We start from the raw sequence: 16529 nt of genomic DNA on the forward strand, positions 1-16529 counted from the left end.
GTGCCATTCTTCATGCTTTGTAAAAAATTTCATTTACACTTCCTGTTACATCTTGCAACACTGGGTGGACACTAATGAAATCCAATCATTGTTCCCTGGTTTAAAAATACCGTGCGTCTATTTCGACCTTCAGCCGAGAGATCGGGAGAAGCTTGGCGGGCGGCGCTGATGGAGATGCCGACATTTGCGGCCTGTTTTTATAGACAAATGCAATCATTTATATAAATATTGCAAAACGAGCACTAACCTGTGTTATAACACACAAAAGTTCTTCTGTAATTCATCCAAGTTCTGCTCTTATATACACAAATAAATACGCTATAGAAACTATGTTAAGAGCCACAGATAATAAATCATTTTAATCATAGTTTTGACCAGTAACGTCCTGCTTAAGTTTATATCCCTGAAAGAGTTTTGTGGCCATGGGAATCGTTTGGAGGTTTTGAATGTGCAACACTGTATCAAGATAACGCTGCAGACGAAACCGTTAAAAGTGAATGGTTTTCGTGAGTTTCCTTGCAATCCGAAATATCAGAGCTAGAGGTTTTTTGTTCCTTCGCAACTACCAGGTATCCAAAAAAGTTTGTGCCGCTGGAACGAAAAGTGAAAGTCAAACGGCATGTGTCGGCAATCCTGTCTTGATGACATCAGAAGTTTACATTCCCGGTAACCGTCAGTCAGTGCAGAGTTGGGAGGCGTGTCGGTCGCATAGACAGCAGGTCTGTAGAAACTACAATCCTGAAGGGAACATGTCAGTGTCAAAGGACGTTTTACAGCCGTGTTTACTGTATGAGTTCAAATTTGGCAGCAATGCTGCAGCCGCTGCTCGAAAGATATGCTCCGCGTTTGGAGAGGCATCAGTGAGTGAGCGCACAGCGCGAAAGTGGTTCAGTCGATTTGCATCGGGCATTGAGAGCCTCCAGGACAAGCCTCGAGCTGGACGCCCCGCCACTATCGACGAAGCCCTGCTGAAGGAGCCCATCGAGCGTGATCCACAGCAAACGTGCAAAGAACATGCACGAGGGTTTGGAGTGTCGGAGGAAACCATTCGATTGCATCTGCACAACCTTGGGAAGACTTGGAAGCTCAGTAAGTGGGTTCCTCACGGTTTGTCCGAGGAAAACAAACGGCAGAGGCTCACCATTTGCGCATCATTGCTGTCACGCCACAAGAAAGCCCCATTCCTGGACCAGATATTGACATGTGACGAGAAATGGGTGTTATACAGTAACCGCAAAAGAAAACATCATTGGTCGTCCCCTGGTTGTGTTGCATTGACCCCCAAAGAAAACATTCATGAACAGAAGGTACTGCTCTGTGTTTGGTGGACCAGCGCTGGTGTTGTGCACTTTGAATTGCTAGAGCATGGCAAAACCATCACATCGGAGGTGTACTCGTCCCAGTTGCAAAGGGTTGCAGCTGCACTGCGTCCGAAGCAGCCAGCACTAGTCAACAGGAAAGGAGTAATCCTTCTTCAAGACATCGCTAGACCTCATACGGAGAAAGCGACCAAGGAGGTAATCAACACACTTGGTTGGGAAATTTTACCTCTTCCTCCTTATTCCCCGGACATTGCCCCATCAGACCATGGATAACCATTTGCGTGAGCAACAGTTCCTAAACCGAGATGATGTCACGCAGGTCATAGGACAATTGTTTTGCTCCAAGGGACCAGAACTTTTACAAATGCGGGATTTATAAGCTTGTATCTCGTTGGGATAATGTAATTGAAGCTGAAGGAGCTTATTTTTCTGAATAAAATACATTTGCCAGAAATTACAGTGTCTTTATTTCTCACTGCAAAATACGGCATGAACTTTTTTGGATACCTGGTAGATGAAGACAGAGTTGTGAATATAGTGGCGAGCAATGTAAACCAAGAGCGTGTTAATTTCGTACTGTGCGCAAGAGTGTTATTCTTGGTTACTTGCAGTTACTTGTTTGTGTTATTGCAGTGTGTATGTGTGTTGTGTCAGTGAGATGATTCAAATGCCAGCCCCAAGGTTCACGTTTGAACAAAGATTTTTTATGCATGACACGTACATGAAAACAGACTCGTGTCGAGACGTGTGTAGGCAATTTGTACAGAAATTCCCAGACGTTTCAACTCCTCACAGAGATACGGTTAGACATCTTGTCCTTAAATTACAAGAAACTGGATTGTTAAATTTTAAAACACCTAAGCAAAAACGACGGATTCTAACCGAAGCAAAACTCGATGATATTGGTGCAGCGTTAGAACGTTCTCCAAACAAACCTCTATGCCATGTTTCACAAGAGGTGGGAGTGTCAAAATCATCGGCACATACAGCCACTAAGCTACTAAAGTTAAAACCGTACTCAGGTTAGTGCTCGTTTTGCAATATTTATATAAATGTCTGCGTATGTCCATAAAAATGAGCGGGCATTACAGACCACAAATGTCGGCATCTCCATCAGCGCCACCCGCCACGCTTCTCCCGATCTCTCGGCTGAAGATCGAAATAGACGCACGGTATATGCATGAACAAGGCTTCAATTTGGTATAAGAATGGTATGTGTACCACTTCCAGTTCAAAAGTTGTACTATCCCAAACTCCAGGTTGTGTTGTAAATGGAACACCCAGTACCATCGATTAAATCTCTGCAATTTCATATTAATAAATGTGATGGACATTTTAAGTACTCATTCAACAGTTTAGAATCTATTAGTTATCAATAGTAACTGCTTGACTTGTGTATCTAGAGATGGTGCAAACCTGGAATGAGTGTTCGCTGCAGATAAGCAAGCTGGATCTTACAAGGTCTGCAAGTTACCCGTGGACTCTCTATACTTCATGGGTCAAACCCCAGGCTTACAGTTTTACTTGCTTACTCGCCAGCCAAGTGTGCCTAGTAAGCAAATCTTGCCTATGTGCAGCTTTTTTGTTCCCCACCAAGATTTTTTTTTTTTTACCAGAAATCCACCATGTTTTTAAATCTTTTAAGCAAGATAGCATTGTTTGATACAACAAAAAGCTATATTTTGCATCATTACCATTATAAATTCCTTGCTGGTAATTGCAGACCAGGATCTGTAGTGAAACGTTACATCAGAAATCTCTACTGTTTTCTTTAAGCAGAATATATTTCATCTACAGACACCAAATTTCGAATTGAATTGTATTTGATTTTTGACGAGTTTTTGGAAGGGAATATTTAATCATCACATCAAGATTTCAAAACTTTTTAAGTTTGGTGAGGTGTGCTTCATATAGCCAATCAAATAAGTTGTGAAACTATGAACACATGATTATTGAAAAGCTGCCTTTTGATCCAGAACTATTTGTAATTTTTGTTCAGATGTGTAATCAAAATTTCCTCTCATGCAACATTGATCATAACAACTTCATTTACAGAGTATGATTCATGGTAAGCTCACATTTAAAGAAGTCCACAAGTTTATGAATGCGAAGTCTGCTATGGGACTTGGGCATGGGAAGTGTAATATTAATAACTTGCTTCTCTGTTCAAATTCCATTCCAGCTAGCAAAAGAATCGTCTGGTGAGCAAAGGACTGAAAATAAACGTCTTGACAATTAGCCAAGTTTGCGAATGTTGGAAATATTTATTTAAACGTAATGTGTAACAATATTTTGAGATAGAAAATAAGGCAGGTGTGATTATGATAATATTTACATGTATTATTATGTATGGACATCAACACAACCACACAATATGTGAAAAAGAGTATCATCTCAAAAGTTTCAGTTGTCCACAAGGAGTTCAACTTGGTATTTGCATTGTTTTGGTGCATGAATGAAACAATCGAAAAGCTGCTTATTGGCTCGTGAATATTGGGAAAATGCTTATGTTGTGTTAAATATTATTTTGCTCTAAGTATGCATGATGGGTGTAAATAAATGTACAATGCTGTTTTTGCAACTCGTGATTCTCAACCTTAGTGAGACCGTGGCCTGGTAATTTTTTTTTATATATAAAAAAAGGGTCCTGGTTCCAACAAATTTATTCATAAATACCTTTCCATTTTTAAATATTAATATTGTTAAGTATTCACAATTATTTACATATTTTATATATTGTATAATACATATAATTAATTATATCATGAAATCTGACAAATATAAAATTACATTTACATTAGTTATCAATCACTGGACTAATGTAATAAGGTATCGTACTGTACTTTCCTGAGGTCAACATCATTAAATTAATTTGTGTTGATTTTTTACATATCCTATTCTGATCAAAAATTTATAATATTATTCAGTGTAAAATTTTAGTGATGTTGGTTAAGAAAAACTATACTATGAAAAAATATTTAGGCATTGAAACCCACCAATGGAAGTCAGTGGAGAACGGGAGGCAGCAGAAGAATACAAACTTTTCAAGCAAGACATTTTTTTTCATCAACACACACACAAAATATTTACATAGACTTAGTATGAAATTAGTCGGTAAACACTAGTCCCGACACCAATTAATACTTTGAATTTAAAGTGAATCCAATTACATGGACCACATAATCAAAGCAGTTATCCACAGAGAAAAGGAAAACCGCAACAGGGACACAGGGCTCGAACTGGACCTGGCCTGGCTGGTGATAGAAGACTGGGAGCATGGATGTTGTGGAGATGACCCCCAATTGGAGCACCACCCACACCAAATACATAAAGACGATCTCATACACATTTCTTCATCCCTGATGTAAGAGTGGCATTTGCTGTCAATAGCTTGGAAGCATATCTGGAACTGACCTGACTGATATTCTACTAGAATCTCTTCATTCTTAATTCTTAGTTTTACAAATCCTACGTCAATAACCATACATTACCACATTTCATAAATTTTATATATAATCTACAGTTGTCAATACAGAGGATTTTTTTTTTGCTGTTTATATGTAACCACATATGAATTACTTTAAAATTGTTTTTAATTTATTCAGATTCACTTTATGATATTTATTTCTTTCATTTTCAGAACCAAGTTATTTATCATATGTGAAGTGGGGAGGATATAATGGCATTGATGTGAGTATATTTTAAAATATTCTGATATTGGCTGGAATCAAAGTAGAGTAGTGTATGTTCAGATATTGGCTGGGCACTGGCTAAGACATAAAGAATGGTTAATGGAGAAAGGATGCAGGGAAGATGATGATATCGGATAGTACATAATATTAATTCAGTGGATCCTATCCTGACATGAAATGTAAGGTGCAAGATCAGAGGGCCTGAAGGTTGTAGTGAAAAACCTACCTTATTAATGAACTACCTTTGTGTAACAGCATAGATTATTTTCATTTCTGCTTATTTTTCTTCTCTACGTTAATCCAATGATAATGATGAATGAAATACATGAAAATAAATACAATGAAAACATCTGTGCCTTACATAGTATTTACCTAGAACCCAGTTGTGTATTCTCCCATGTTATCTGCAGAGTGGCTACTCACGGGGAATTACTTGAATTCCGAGAATTATGCATGTATTATTGGCTCTGGGAATAATGCGTGAATTCTACTTCAATTTTTCTTCATAGACATGAAAAATTGCAACTCTCATTAAACCAGATCCCATTGAATTCATTCGTGTTTATTAATGCCCTGAGGCAAGTTTTTCACAGTTTAGCTTTTATTTTTATCAAGGAATGAAAAGAAAAAGCTTCGTGGAAAATAAAACAGACTTCTCTCAATCCGTTTGCCTTTTAGTGCCCATTGCAGAACAAGCAATCTTTCAGACAGACGGAAGATTATTGCAAGATAGCTTAGAGTTAATTAGGTAAATTTGAATTTTGAATTCTTATAATATTAACTAACAATTTTTCGTAGATCAATATATCCCGTAACATTTGTGACTTGTGTTTGTAGATGTATTTAGAGTTGGAGTATGTTAAATGGCAAATGTAAAATCTGCAATTTAAATTAATTATTACATACACCCACCGTTTAATTGAATTTTTTTTGATAAACTGGAATCACACAGACCCTTTATATTGTCAATATATTTGTATGTGTGTGTGTGCGGGGAGGGGGGGGGGGGCGGGTTGAGAGGCGGTAATACATAAGGTTGAAATAGAGAAAAATCTACTTGCACCCTTGAATTTTTGGAAATTTCTTGATGTTGTCAGAGTTCTGTGTACTTGCAAGCTTGCATTGGTGTTATATTTATATTTAATTAAATAAATAAATATGTGCAATCTATGCAATGAATAAGAATTGTTATGGTAAACTGGGTCAAGTCTTCAGGCTTCATAGCACACTATGGTAACCTTTTTGTGGTGAAAATGGAAATTCCCATCTAAGGTGATCAGAAGTGTAGTATCATGTGTCCTGGGTGAATGGTGGTAGGTAAAATGAATAAAAGAAAATATCACTGATGTATCATTTTTATCAGTTCGATTAAAATTTAAATTCTTTGTTTCCTTTCTCAAGGTATCCTTTGCTTGTCTGCATTAATCCAATTTCACCTTTTGTCAGTGGCATCTCTTGGCCTCAAATTTGGCCGGGGCTTATTTTTTAAAGAATTTAAAATAGGCTATGACAATTCACATGAATTACAAAAAATAGGTATTTTTTTCTTCTAGACTACAAAAATGGACTTACTTTTTTGAAATAATTTAAAATGTAATGACAAATTACATGAATTACAAAAAAACGGGTATTTATCTTCTAAACTACAAAACTGGACTTATTTTTTTTAAAGAATTTAAAATATAATGACAATTCACATGATTACAAAAGAAACAGGTATTGTTGTGAAACATACCTTTCTACGAACGTTGACTCCTGTTCTTCTGCTCAGCAAATTTTGTTATTACTTTTTCGTTGAAGCCCTCTATGTTTGAAATGTATTCTTTCTCTATTGTAAGCACGTGCCAAGGCATTTGGTCTGTCTTGTCCCATTGCATTTCTTAAGCAGGTTTTAATACGCTTCAAGGTGCTGAAACATCGTTCAGATTCAGCTGTTGCCACTGGAGTTATTAAAACTATGTTTGTCATTTTTACTGTTTTGAAAAGGTACCCTCTAAATAATTTTAAATAAAAAATGAATGCAATCTACTGATAGAGTTTATGTTTTTCAACTCTTCACTACAATAAAGAACACAAAGTTACCTCTTCTATGAAGGGGTAATAAATCTGGAAGATGCCTCTGTTTAAAGATTGTTCTCTTTCATTATGTCCTCATAGAGCAAGTTCATGTCGACCACAGAATTTTAAGCAATCAATAATTATATTTAATATATGCCTATTTTTCCGGACAAATTCATTGTGTCTTGTAATTGACTGCCTATGTCCTTCATCAATTTGTGTTCGAACATCAACCCTGCCAAACTCACTCAAACATAGCGAATGAAAGCCACCACAACACTACAGAACAACACGTGAGATTGAACGCGACGCGAAGGAATTAGCCCCGAATCAGCACTCAAATCCATTGGACTCTCCCCCTCTCTCTGCTAGCATGTGACCTTCACTGTAGGGTAGGTGGGTGTAGGCAACGCCTTCCTTTGCGACGTGCCCCAGAAAATGATAATTGACATCAATGCCGCTAGGAGCGCTGTCGTATCCATTGCAACAGACGATGAATTTACGTTGTTAAAAATCGCCTTTTAAAAGACTTGTGTGATAGTTATGCATTATGGTGATTGATAATTACGTGAATACGTCCGTTTTTCTTTAGGGTCTAAGCCCCGGAAGCCCCAAGGGACGAGACGCCACTGCCTTTTGTTCCTTCTTCCTTCTTGAAACTAAACTGCTCTTCTAACTTGGTTAAAAACAAAAACACTGTACATTACACAGACAAGAGGAATAAATAAAGCCAAATGAATGTTATGTAGCATATTAACTTTTTCCAAGGACAGTGATCATTTAGTGAACTTTGCTACAGTTAGGAAACAAAGTTTTTTTTTTTAAATTTTGAATTTTTTGTTGTTACAGAGCACTTGAGCTTGAGACAAAATATCATTTTTGCTGTGAATTCCTTATGAGGTCAGGTTGGGGAATTGTGCATGAAAAGTAAATAAATCTGAGCTCTCTTTAGCTCCATAACTACATTGACTTAGCCTCATAACTACATTGACATATACCCAACGTAGTGGTTATGGATTTTTAAGGAACTGCTGATGAGCATGATCACACCATTGTAACACTTGTAACATACTGTGAAGGTATTAACTGGATGCCGCACACATTCAGAATCTCAGCCATTTCTGAAGGTGATGTGGTCAGCTCTTCACTCCGGCTGACTTAAACCTCCTCCCTAGGTTGTCTACAGTACCTATTTATCAGAGGTTGGATGAACCCCAGAGTCACTCTATGTTGTAACACTCCTAGTGCTGTAAATAACAAAACTGATTAACTTTTTTTTAATATCTTACTGGTATTTTACACAAAATGTGTATCTGCTTTTGTTTATTAGCAATACATCACTATAATGATTGCTGTCAACTGTTTGACTCCTAAATCTTCCATTATACTTAAACCTGCTCTTACTTTGATCCCATAAAATTATATTTTTGTACCTTTTATTTTCTGAGTAATCAGCAGATATTGAATGGTTCAGTTGTAGACCTGAGCAGACAAATAAATGGATCAATCTGATGTTTTGTAGAGCAGTAGCGAAGCATAGTCTTACGAAGGAGGCAAGCAATGTTTCAGTACAACAAAACGTGTAGTACAACGACATGCCGAGGGGAAAGATTCAAGGTTTATAGCCTCATTTACCCAGTCGCTGGATTTGTCAAAATATCGTAATAAAGTGACTGTACTAAAAATATACCATATGATCCGCAAACGTCACATTTACTTTTTTAAAAAATCCAGGTAACGTTATTCATATGATATTAAATGTTTTGCATATGCGAACTTTTCGCATACGACTAAAGGGAGACGGAATTTCTTACTTACTTATTAGTACCTTTATTTGTTCATTATTATTTAATATGGTCAAACGGTGACAAAACCAATTTAGATAAAAAAAAATGGGAATCATTTGTTTATTTTATGCTGCATGATGTAATTTAGTATTTTTGGGCACCCTAAAAACTGCATTGGAGTAACTTAAACACTAAATAAAAAGTTAAACACAAACAATAAAAAATTCATTTCAAAGCAAAGAAACACATGCATAGACTATGTACTCACCACAATAAATTTCAAACTCTTGGTGTTGGTCGACCCCCTTCCACGATTTTCATTTTAACACTTATCTCTCTCGAGCTAAACGAAGCAATTTTCAGTTGCTCAATAATACACCCGCACTTCACATCAACCGTTCCTAAATACGCGTTCATTCCGATAAATTCACAGCACAAAACACGAAGCAACAAACACTCACACTATCCCACACGCTTTCCACAACTGCAAATGCAAGCATCCACACAAGATCACTTTGAAAATCTCTGAAACAACAGAAAGTGATACCAACCTATTTCCTTAATTTTATCCGTCACAAAGGAAAGATATATCAGTTTGGAGATAAAAATTACGCGGAGGAATCAGAATCATTTCAGCAGAACGAGTATGTACATTAATATTTAAGTAATAAAGTGTCATTCAATGTCGTGCCCGGGGCGAAGGGGGGGGGGTGGATGGTAGACATAACCCCCTTTTGGCCCAGTATATCTAAGAAAAAACGTCAAAGGAAGGAAAAGATGACAAAATGGGGACCGTAAAAAGACCCTGGGAACACCACTTGCGTCATAATAATAGAACTTAAAACATATTCGGGCCTCCCCGATGGCGCAGTGGTAGTGTCGTCGCCTTGTAATCAAGGGGTTCCGGGTTCGATACCCGGTGGAGGCACAAGTGTTTCAGATCCCATTTTAAACTGTAGGTCCAGTCCCGATTAGCCTTACTGTGCATAAAGTGGAGTTAAAACAACAAATCAATCAATCAATCATTAAAACATATTCTTGTGCTCATAATATGCAGAATGTATACGATTTACTTCTATGCCATGTACAAATATCAGTAGATAGTTCTTTCTCAGATAGCTTTATTTTCACCCCAAGTTTTATTCAAAAGCAGTCAATTTATTGATTGTAAAATTTGTGAAAGAGCTCACTTGAATTACTGCGTAAATAATTTGGCAGTTGCAAACACTGGTAGCGGTCAACACTTCTGGCGTAATTTGAGCTGGACCGACCAGGAAGCAGGGTGCAGGACCAAGGTCCGTCCAATCTTCCCTCCCTCCCTGAGAAAACTCTTCACGGGGGTGCAGAAATTCCACTGCCCCAACTCCCAATGTCAACTTTTTTTACGCGTTTAACATTTCGCGAAATCTAAAATAATTTGTAATATAATATGATATATATGGAATTTAGAACAGTGATAATAACTTCTTTTAGTTATTTTATGACTAACAATTATTATTATATTTGCGATCTTGTTTACGTGTTCATGAAGACAAATATTCGTTACTAGTTTTTGCTGGCAACGTACCCATAGATGAATCCTTCTGCTTTCGGTTGAACTCGGCTATTTTCGGGAATCACGCAAGCTCGGAAAGCACAGCTTTTTGTAGAAGCTTTGTGGACGGGTTCCACCAGAATTTCACGCTTCGCCATGTGACTCCTTCGGAGGCCTTATTTTCCCGCAGAACGGCTGCAAGCATTGAGGCTGGTGCTTGCTACAGAGCTGCTGGGGGAGTTTGCGGCCGCATTTTTTCGCGAAATAGAGTGCGATGGAAAGTAAATACGGTTAGAACATTAAGTACATTAAATGATATTCGAATTATGCAAGCAGTGCTTGCATTGCTTGTACTATATCTTCGCCTCTGTTGTAGAGTTCATTTGATATTTTTTATCATTGTTTTGGTGTAAAATTCAGTGGTGGAGGCACCAAAATCTGTTCTTGGCTATGGTGTAGAAATATTGAGCTACAGCTGTGGTATACCACTCAACTCTCTTGACTAACAAGATGTCTGTGTGAGACTAAAAGAAAATTTAGAAGAAAGTTACCTACTAGGGTAATGCAAGGGAGGCTGGCTAATTAGTAAAGAATACATACTTTTTTGCAGCAGTGTTAAAGCTCATGAACAAATTGAAAGACAATTTCTGTTCTTGACAAAATTCTTTAGTCATTTTATGTCGTACTTTCCAATGTATGTTTTATAGGTCCCCTAATTTTTCTAATATTTTTTGGCTCATGTATTCGGAGGATGGGTATGGCCCCATCAGCAAACCCCTTTGTTACACTCTTGTGTGAGATTTTGTATTTGAGTTGCTGTTTTAAGTCCACTTTATGCACAAGTAGGCTAATTTAGACTGGACCTACAGTTTAAAGTGGGATGCAAACCACTATGTGTCTCCACCTGGGACCCCTTGATTACAAGACAATGACATTACCACTACACCATGTGGGAGTTCCACACACTTGTCATAACTAAGAGTTTGACAGCATTACACTATGGTCAGCATGCATGCACGGACACACGCATACACACAAAACGCACCTGATATACGCATCATTGTCAGGGCACAGGAGTCTGTATCACTCACGAGCAAAACAAGCCTATTTACTTAGAAGAAGCTACCTCCCTCCTTTCATCCCTCTCTTCCTCCCTCCCCCTTCCCCCTTCCTTGTTACAGATAAAATGGAAAGCTTCCTTCTTTCATTTCGTGTAGATATTGAGTTCAACATGTCAAATCCATATGCATGCTTGTACCCTTTGCATTAATGTGATAAACAAGTACAGATCTTCCTCCCAACCTCATTGGTTTTGTTTTATTTATTTATTTATTTCATCTTGTTTTACATGGCGAAGTTAAGGTTATGGAGCCTTTTCTTGCACTTGACAATGTATACACAGTTTTTGAATATGTAAGTAGTATACTTGGTGACATGATTAATTTCTGTTTCTGTAAATGTAACAAAAATCCATCACAATTCTTATGTTTTATGTCTTTCCTTAAAAGTGTAAATTAATACCTCGCCTCCATGACAGAGTGGTTATCACAAAGCACTATGATACTAGGGGCCCTGGATTTGAATCCCAGGCTAGGCATTGGTGTTCTTTGCGAGTGCCCCTTCATCATCGATGCCATCACTCGTCATGATTACCCAGAAGTGGCAGAAAAGTGATGTAAAAGAACCTAATTTAATCAATCCATTCTACATCCATGTTTATGGTGTGGCATATGTCATTAATTTTGTTCACAAGAGAGTGAATGTTTACATGTTCAATACGTGTACAGTACAAAGAGGGTGGGGATGGATTATCCAGGGTGGATTTTTTTTGGAAGTAAGCAAGGATGTGACACACTTGACTGTGCAATGGGTAGTCAAGGCAATGGAACACTGAATAATTCCAAAAGTTTATTCACTCAGGAACAGCAACATTTGACATAAGATACCTAATGAAATCTGACAATGAGAAAATTCTGTGAATTGAATCCAGATCTAGTTTCTTTTCTATGATACTGGTATGCATAGCAAAACAAGCACTACACATATTATTTTCCAGAAAATAAAAAGTTTGGTGCAGGGGCACATGAGGATATTGATAAAGTAATATATTGATATGTACACACATTTCGTTGCACAAATAATGTAAACAGAAAATGAAACTGGAGCACCTAGAATTTTAATTTCCACACTTCAATAAAAATAATGCACTTCCTGTGGATAACATAGAAGACACTTGGTGCTGTCCCAAAGTTGTTTTAGCTGCTGCTAATGTTTGGCAGATTCCATGTGCCATGACTTCCGTTTTATCCACATTCAAAACAGATGTTTGGATGGTATCAATGCATGGAGCCAATAATAATAATTGAAAATACATTTTTTCCAATGCCCCTTTGGTTTATTTCAATTGTTGTAATTTTTGTCCACTTAATTACTATATGGTGCTTATTGATTTGGTACAGAAAATATTTTTCCTCTTTTTCAGATACGTTAAGGACCTATGGTCCATGATATCCAACAAAAACTCTTTTGCTTCAAACAGTACAGTTTTTGAAGTACTGAGTGCTGCAGAACAACAGATAATTCATGGTTTGAATGCGTATCAGCCTGCTTCAGATGAATCAGAGAAGAAGTTGGAGAAATCCTTGAACGAAACTCAACTGACATTTATCATCAGATTTGCTAAGTATTTGGTAAGATCTTGGCACATTCTTACTGCATCACAAATTCTCCTTATTTTAGGAAGTCATTGTCAAGGCCATCACTGAAATAGTGAAGAAAGTAACAATATAAACCTGCATTATGGTATTGTAGGTGCTGTTACTTCTTCACTGAAGATTACTGTAATTTATTTCTCCCTTTTCTGAATTTCCAGTGGTTCAGGCAATATATTTTTAAATTAATAATTATACATTGTGAAATATCAATAGGGAAGGATTGATTTAAGAAGATGTAACCATTGGCTAGGATTATGTGTGTAACTAATCCATGTAATGGTAAGTGGAAAGTTATCTCCCACATGTGGTGATTGTGATAAACTTAACATTTTTGGTGCTTGTAAATTATAAAGGTAAGTACAAAGGAGATTTATTTCCAGTGTACTGGATTTGGAATTTTTCAGTTGACATAAACATAAGAATTGATTAATTAGGATCCCTGCAAAAATAAATTGTAGTTTCACATGATTTTTTCAATTACATTTGTATGAAATGAAATGAACTTTACAATAGAAGAAGATTGAAACATGCATGAGAACTTCAGTTGGTATGCAAATTTTAGAAAAATATCTGAAGATTATTTGACATTTGACATTTTTAGACATTTATAGACATTTTTCAGACTTGCTTCTTCCTACTTATAATCCTAATTTGTGTGCTGCTGTTATGAGACTGAAACTTGTTTGGATACCTCTATGTAATAAACATTTCATTATCAAAACTATCCTTCATATTTATTATTATTACAGATTGATGTATGACTTCTCTCAGACAAATTAGGTGACTGGTTTGTGTATATTAATCATTGCTAGATTTCTGGTTACAACTCTCTTGATTTCTCTGATTGATAAAACAATTTTTCTGTAGGCTACACAAAGTTATACCTTAAAGAAATATGCTTTCGTTTTTTTAAAAACTAATTCTTTCCTTAGAATTTTGAAAGAATATATAGTCAATTCAAGACATTACTAATAAACATGCCAAAACAGATTTTGAACTAATGTTAGCTTCTTATCCTATCTCTATGGCATCGGTCATCTTCTACAAATATTCCACAGCTTACCATCATGGCCTACATTCCATTGAATCACTTCAACAGTAGACCCAAACCACATAATCCAAGCACTCATTCCTGACTTAACTAACCCACCTCATACCAACATACAATAACTTTAGTGTATTATTTTCTGGCTGCCAAAAGGCTGGTCTTACAATGGAACTTAACCTTCGAGCGGGCGCGCCTGTGCAAAATTTACGTCAAAAGTAATTTTCTTTAATTTTCTTGTGTTTCCTTTGAATTCGTTGACCTATGCTTTTTATGTATTCCTCAAAGAGGTATTTTGTGTTGCATATTAGCAGTCATTGTTACTAATCCATATGTTATACTCTGTCAATTGTTGTTTATTTCAGATCAGAACACAGTGTCGTAAAGTTTGCACTTCGCGCCTGTTCCTGTTCTGTAATTTTTTCGTCCTATTATTGTTGAAAATGAGTCGACAAAACGTAGACGTGAGCGAAATTCAGTGAATCCTTCAAGTTTCTTCTGATGAAGAGGGATCACATGAATTGGACAGTGATAGTGACTTAAGTGACGAATATATAGAAGTCAATCAATATGACAGTGAATCATTTAGTATCATTCATTATGAGCAAGGATTTTTATAATATAAACATAAATTATTTTGGGTCTACATTTATTTATATATAATATCTGAGGTTAATATAAATGAAACATGTTAAAATACAAGTTAGAATGCTGGAAAAAATAACTTGTAACATTTAGGTTTTCAGCAAGAATATATGTCGTAAAAAGTACGACACGCGCCTGCTGATGAAAAGCGTGGTGCGCTATAAATATGTAATAAGTTACGTACTGTATTTTTGCTATTTGTTTCAGCATTCTAACTTGTATTTAAATATGTTTCATTTATATTAATCTCAGGTATGATATAACTAAAGGTAGACCCCAAAAAAATTATGTTTATATTATAAAAATCCTTGCTCATAATGAATGATACTAAATGACGTAAAAAATGCGTCACGCACCGCTAGAAGGTTAAGAGGGGACTGGAGTTTGGCGAAGGGCACCGCGAAAAGCTCTCATATTTAACATGGGCTTTTACACATTAAGTAAGATATAATATTGTAAGGCACTTATTTGAAGAAAGGCACACAGTACATGCTTTAAAATCAAGTTAACCTTCTGGAAAATCACAAAATTAGATACTCTAAATGTGTGAATATGTCGTAATTCCTTGCATATTTTTTAAAATTCCCTTAAGGTAGTAGGTAAATAAACACAAAATGGAGAAACGATTTGTGGAAATTGCAATTGAAAAATGCAATGATGAATCATACAAAGGAAATGCTCGATGCGTCATGCAAGCATCTAATGTAGGGTTTTCTTTCAAAGTATGCTACTACATCGGCAGGTGTCAATGTAAAAAAGTAATGTTATTTCCTTAATGAAATCACTGCAAGGGCAGAAGAATTGCATGTGGACTGAGTTCAACGTTCTGCCACCAGATGTCTCCCTCTGATTTTTGAAAACCGCCTTACATCCCTTCCCTTCTCCAGATCTCGGACCCTGGCCACTACCTGCCAGCTGACCGTAATAAATCTATTGGCATCAACCTTTTTACCCTCTGGAAGGCAAAGACTGAACACTTTCCTTCCAGTGCAGTTAGAGAAGTTGAAAACACTGACTTCATTATAATTGCAGATAGCAATTTATCTTTTAGCCAAATAGGCTATTATTAGTTGTGCAATTTATTATTTTTTAGACCATCACGCATGTGTGTATGAAGAAATTTATAGAAACAATTTGTTCTATTACGTTGACGTAATATTATTTTTGTGTGTAACTGTAGTTGTTGAAAGAACTGTCTGTTGAAAAGAGTACACTCATTCTCGTTGCAAGGTACAATCAATGTGCGAATTAACATGGGGGGGGGGAGATGTCGGGGATTTCCCCCCACAAAAAATATCCCCCGTAAAACAAACTTGCCAAGGATGTTTTCATTTTCCTTAGTATATTTTACTGGCTGTTAACATATACAAATTGGCATACCCCCAAAAATGTACCCTACGAAGTGAAATTACAATATTCTTCCCCCCCCCCCAAGCAAATGCTTAATTCACACAGTGGGTACAATGTCTCCATCGAGAATCAGACACGTGAAAGGAAATCTGATGAATTAGAAATTGAAAGTAACGGGAGTAGAGGTTAGTACGTTACCACTATGCCATCAGCAAGGGTCAGTATATTACCACTATGCCATCGGTGAGGGTTGAACATAAACTTCTTACTTCAATGTTCGGTTACAATGTATTGGTATTCGATTTATCATTTCGCATCAAAGTTTATACATAAAAGTGCTCTTAATGATTCACAAACAGAAATTCACCTTTGCGGGGAATCA

The 16529-nt window shown here is 36.6% G+C and overlaps 1 protein-coding gene and 1 pseudogene across 1 annotated transcript in view; both read left to right on the top strand.

Annotated features, from left to right (window-relative positions):
• Window positions 1–749: 749 nt before the first annotated feature.
• Window positions 750–1595, top strand: LOC145983748 (histone-lysine N-methyltransferase SETMAR pseudogene; annotated as a pseudogene).
• Window positions 1596–12881: 11286 nt separating this feature from the next.
• LOC145984176 (nucleoporin NUP188-like) overlaps window positions 12882–16529 on the top strand; it is a 174515-nt gene continuing 170867 nt past the window's right edge. The window contains exon 1 of the mRNA XM_083117667.1: window positions 12882–13083. Within this exon, the coding sequence (XP_082973793.1) occupies window positions 12898–13083 (186 nt within the window). The 5' untranslated portion in view covers window positions 12882–12897. The remainder of the gene's footprint in view (window positions 13084–16529) is intronic.

Source organism: Lepisma saccharinum, chromosome 2 (genome assembly GCF_977018435.1).
Source record: "Lepisma saccharinum chromosome 2, izLepSacc3.1, whole genome shotgun sequence".
Taxonomy (NCBI): domain Eukaryota; kingdom Metazoa; phylum Arthropoda; class Insecta; order Zygentoma; family Lepismatidae; genus Lepisma; species Lepisma saccharinum.